This window comes from Phalaenopsis equestris, unplaced genomic scaffold (genome assembly GCF_001263595.1).
Source record: "Phalaenopsis equestris unplaced genomic scaffold, ASM126359v1 Scaffold000552, whole genome shotgun sequence".
NCBI classification, from domain to species: domain Eukaryota; kingdom Viridiplantae; phylum Streptophyta; class Magnoliopsida; order Asparagales; family Orchidaceae; genus Phalaenopsis; species Phalaenopsis equestris.
The window spans coordinates 1,655,886-1,661,318 of NW_018164992.1; the positions used below are offsets into that span (position 1 = coordinate 1,655,886).

General features: G+C 35.0%; 1 protein-coding gene across 1 annotated transcript in view; it reads right to left on the reverse strand.

The window, feature by feature from the left end:
* The window catches only part of LOC110029156 (CSC1-like protein HYP1), a 57,179-nt gene that overhangs the window by 36,055 nt on the left and 15,691 nt on the right, over nucleotides 1-5,433 (reverse strand). The window contains 1 exon segment of the mRNA XM_020731314.1: nucleotides 2,339-2,536. Coding sequence (XP_020586973.1) covers nucleotides 2,339-2,536 — 198 coding nt within the window.

The window sequence follows — 5,433 nt, forward strand, 5'->3', positions numbered from 1 at the left end:
CTCATGTTGGTTTCATCCTTCTAAGTGCTAGAAGTTGATACCACACACGCGAAACTCCAGAAGAGGACGGAAGCGGGTCGAACTAAAACGAGGCGGGTCCCACTTCTAAGGTTCTAAGATAGTCGAAGGGAGATTCCTAAGGCTAGATCCTAAACCCTAAACGGAAGACTAGACCTCACAAAAATTGAGGTCAACAAGGGGTGTAGGTGGGGAGTTGTTTGTTGTTGTGGTTGTAATAGCGAGGAGGGTTGTGGCTACTACTACTATAGGAGTCACGATTGAGAGGGAGGCGTGAACCCGGGGGGGGGGGGGGGGGGGAGACAGCCTATGCAAGTGTGAGGTAGTAAGAGTGGTTGTAGGCAGTTTTGTGAGTGGAGCAGTTAGGGGGAAAGGAAAAGTGAAGGTTTGCGTTATTGAAGGTGGTTGTAGGACGGTTTGCGGGTGGAACAGTTAGATTGGCAGCTATGTTGGATGCATGTAAGCTTAAGGGAAGATTACGGAGGGAAATTAGGAAGGACCAATATCCCTGCGGAATCGAGCTACAATCGAAGCACCACTTGGACCCATGAAGATGGTCAACACCTCGGATAAGTTATAATCGGAGTACATTCTCGCCTTTGAATACAGCCCTAGACCCAAAAAACTGCCACTGAAGGCAAGCTGGACATAATTCTCAAACAACAAAAAAATGAACCTTAAAACTAAGTAACAACATTTTTATAATAAACTAAGATAACTAGAAAGAAGGAAAAGGAAGCAGTCATCCTCCTAGCCCTAATTAGTGTCGGCCAGTTCAACAGGGAATTGGAAGCTCCCTTGTTGAACAAGGGTCTGTCATAGAAGCAGCCCCACATCAACAAATGTAAATTTCTCAAATCGGAAACCAAAACTACTTAAAATATGGTTAGGTTTTTCATATAAAGGATCTTTGTAAATAAACTACAGCTCCACATCAACATATGTAAATTTCTCAAATCGGAAACCAAAACTACCTAAAATATGGTTAGGTTTTTCATATAAAGGATTTTTGTAAATAAACTACAGAAGTCATCATCAAACTTTTGATCATATATAGTCCTTTGTGAAAAGCCATCACTCCATTCATTCATATCAAACATTAATGAAGGAAACGCAATGATGCACCAATGATCAAGCAAAGGGATGGTCTTCAAAACCAAATCGAACTAAAAATTGATGATGTGAAGTCTTTGATTCAATCTAACGATAGATCAAAAACAATTAAACTATTCTATTGTACTTGTGCACGAGAAAGTTATCAAAAGAGGGAAGACCGGAATTATTTGTATGAGAGGAATTTTATTATACACGGGTCACCTAGTGTTGGGACTTTTGGCTCTAGGTCACTGACCTAAAGTAAGCCAAGCTCAAACACTGACGAGTGATAAGAGTTGTTATATGTGGAGAGATGTGGAGGTCAATAGGCTCAAGCTCATTAAAATTGTAGTCTCTGGCTTGTGGATGAGAGAGATTTGATGGAAGGTATTAATTCTGAGGTTGGGAGTGTCCTGGAGAAGAGGCTTACAAGGTTGTTTTAAAGAAAGGGATCAAAAAACAAAAATATTAATACAAGCTGGAGGGATTAAGTGTAGAAGATTTATATAAGTGCAGTTTGGTGATAAATGGGGTAAGGATTACATTGAAGAAAAAGAAAAATGAGAAAATCAATAAAAAAATTGGCAAAAAAAAAGTTTTTCTAAAAAAACAAGTCTCCCATCTAAATGAAGAGAAAAATCATCTTAAAAAAATGGGACAACTTACATACATACCATACAATTTTTTTGTATTTACATGTATAACACCCAAAGTTGAAGATTTACACTTGTAACACTTTGGTGTCACAAAAAAAATGCATGAGAAGGCATATTTTACTTTTAAAAAGTTAGTAAGTGTGGTATTTTTTTATGTGATGCTAAGGATTTTAATGGAATGTATGTAAATATGAAAGTTTAGGTGTCAGATTTGTAATTACATCAGAATTATAAGGTATGTATGTAAATGCCCCTAAAATTATTCGTATTCAATTTAGGATGAAAATCTAAAAAAGAAGAAGAAAGTCTTTAAATATATAAGAAGAACTGTGTTCATGCCATAAACAACTAAAAGTCTCAGAATTCTAAGATTCTTAGATAGAACGAAAAATAAATCAACTCCTAAGAATTACCGGTTACTAACAAACCGTTTAAAAAATTAGCAATGAACTAATGACATGGTGTTTAGTGATCTTAATATAATAATAAAATAAAAAGGTATAAAACAGTGCAAAAATCCATAAAAAAAGAAATTCAAGTTTCAGATCAATATCAATTACTCTATGTACCTCTACAGTTGCAGAAGAACTAGATTGATGTAGTCTCACATTCTCTTCTAGATCTTCCAACCTCCTGGAATAATGTTCTGTTAAATTCTTCCTTTTCCCGAACAAACCAAAGAAACCATCTCGTTGTCCAGAGTCTGGTGAATTATAACTCCTCGATTTTAGATGACCGAGTCTTTTATATATTTTCTCAGTATCTCTCTGAAGACAAAATAATCAAAACAATAATTACATCTATTAAATGAGCCAAATATAGATTTGTAAAAGAGATGAATAAGTTTAACTTGTCACATAATGTTGTATCAAAATAATACACTGAAATTCAAAAACGAGATCCTTTTACAACAACAGATGTTATGCCTCATGAAGGATATAGACTTATTTGCAATAATGCATATCTTAATGACAAAATTAAAGAGAGAGGGAATATTACAAATTATACTTTTCAAAGCCTAAAAACAAGAGACAAAACCTATAATATATTTACAACTTCTAATAATAAATTCTACAAAGGTAAGGGGCTTGTTGCTCTCATCAAGTTCTATTTTTTTTTTTTTAAGTAGCATTTATATTGACAGAATTACACAAATATATTAAAGTAAGAAATTTCAATGATAAATTGTAATACTTATAAGTAAAATCAGCACTATCAATGGATTTTTCTGACAAACACTTCTTAAATCCTTGAGCAAGCCTCATAATCTCTTCGTGAAAGTACGTCTCATGAGCCTTTAGACAAAATAAGATAATATGATCAAAGCATCCACTGAAAAGTTCAAGGGCGGTTCACGAATATATATCGCACATTGGTGTGTAAGGTTTGTATTTAGTGAAAGATAAAAAGAGAATGTTAAACTATGTTCATGATGGAAATCGTTGAGGCAGCCCAAACTCACGAATATAGATCTCTGTGTAAAGTGTGTTTAGTGAAAGATAAAGAGAAAAAGTTAGAATACGGTATTGATGGAAATCGTTGTGACAGCCCAAACTCTTCTCTTTGGCCAAGGTCACTCATCCGAGTGCTCTATGAAATGCTTAACTCTGGAGTTTCTAATAAAATTTTACCGTTACACCAAAAGGCGCCTCAAAGTTTAAAGAGTTCAACTTCATTCTACTATATAGATTTCATAATCTTTCCTACTTACATAGTTGAGTCTCTCGTATCCCAGAATCATCCACTAAGCAGATTGCATTCTAGAAGTGGCCCTACATATTCAAGAGGTGGCTCCCACCATCTAGCACTTTCTCCCTACCTGGGTTCAAGAGGTGGCTCACATAGTGTACCACTTTATTTTGCATGACACTTAGTTATTATCTTCCAACTGGTGTTGTGCTATGATATCATTTAGGACAGCCCAAACTCTCGCCCATCAAAGTATTGTCCGCTTTGGCCAAATAGACTCATAGTTATGTCCCGTCGCTGCAATTTCTCAGGTCACCCATCCCAAGAGTGCTCCATGACAAGCATGCTTAACTTTGGAGTTTCTAATGAAATGCTACCATTACACACCGCCTCGATGTTTAAAAGATCAGTTTCATTCTACTTGAACGATTTCGCAATCATTATTTCTACAAGAAATATTTTTCAAAAAATTTCGATGTATAGGTTCAGAAATAAAAATCAATCATGTTAATCTTAATCTCAAACCTTGAAACAAAATAAGGATAAATATTTACTAAATTAAACGTACACAATGATTGCATATATATTATGTTGGAATAAGCCATTTTTTTCTTATTAATAATTGCACATAACCTTCCCATGATTGCATAAATATCAAATTAATACATATAGTTGTCTAATTAACATGCACAAACAATTGTTTATATAGAAATAATCTAAATTTCCTAAGCTTGAGGTTCAAAATATACATAGGACAATGGACCAAATGATAAAGCCAATTAAGAGCATGAAATAAAAGGAGCACCAAATTAATTATGTATAAAATCGAATATATCCAATAACTCCCAACAATATTGGTGACTCTGTATGGTGATCAAAGATTTAAAATATATACACAGAAATAAGGGATCAAAATTGTTATGAAAAGTACTAAATCTAAAGCTAGTTTATTATGAAGATTGATATTAGGTACCCTAATTAGAAGAGTACGAGTAATAAGATCTAATCAATATTAGAGATATTCCTAATCTACAGAGATAAAAGTGTATATAAATATGTAACAAAAGCATTCAATTGAGGAATGAGTAAAAAGACAATTTTCCTGTCACTTGGCATCAGAGCCACGCACAGTGTTCTCTACTTCGCCTTCATCCTACGACAGGAATAGGTCATCATTCATCATTCTAATCATATGCAACATTCAGCTTCGTCTGCATCGCTCCTTTTCGTCTCGAGCGAGTCATCTGCTTCGTGTCGCTTCTCGTTCTTCCAATTCAACTTCGTCGATTGCTTTGTTCAGCTTTGTTGCATCGTTTGTCTTCGTTCAATTGATATGTGATGATCAATTTCGTCTGCATCACGAGGCTTAGACGACATCTTTGAGTTCGTCTGCTAGGTTTGACTTCGTCAACTGCTTCATTCGGTGGCTTATTTTCATCCATGAAAGGGGGTTACTATTAAGAAGACAAAAACATCTCGAAGTTCAAGCCATAATAACGCAGATTGGGCAGCAAAAGCATTCATCGAAGGAATTTCATTACAACAAGTAATAAAATGACTAGGTTGCTACTTGCTAGGATTCTTCTCATTACAAGAAGTAATAAAATAACTAGATTGCTACTTGACAGGTTTAGTGCTATGTCACAATTTAGAGCCCTTGTTCTTGGAATGTCTAAAGCAATACACACGAAGAGGGTTCGAGATCAAAAAATTTACATTTCATCTCTTGTGAAGACTTCCAATGAGAACAAGGCAGCAAACTCAACATCACAAAAAACCCATTCTTCATGACAACAAAACATTTAAAAGTTGACCAGCATTTTATTAAGAACGGATTGATGAAGACTAGATTTGCATGACAAACATTCCAACAACCAAACAAGTTGTTCATACACTCACGAAAGGTCTATACAAGAAGCAATTTCACAACCTTATTGGCAAAATAGGTAAGTAAGAAACATTCAAATCAGCAGGA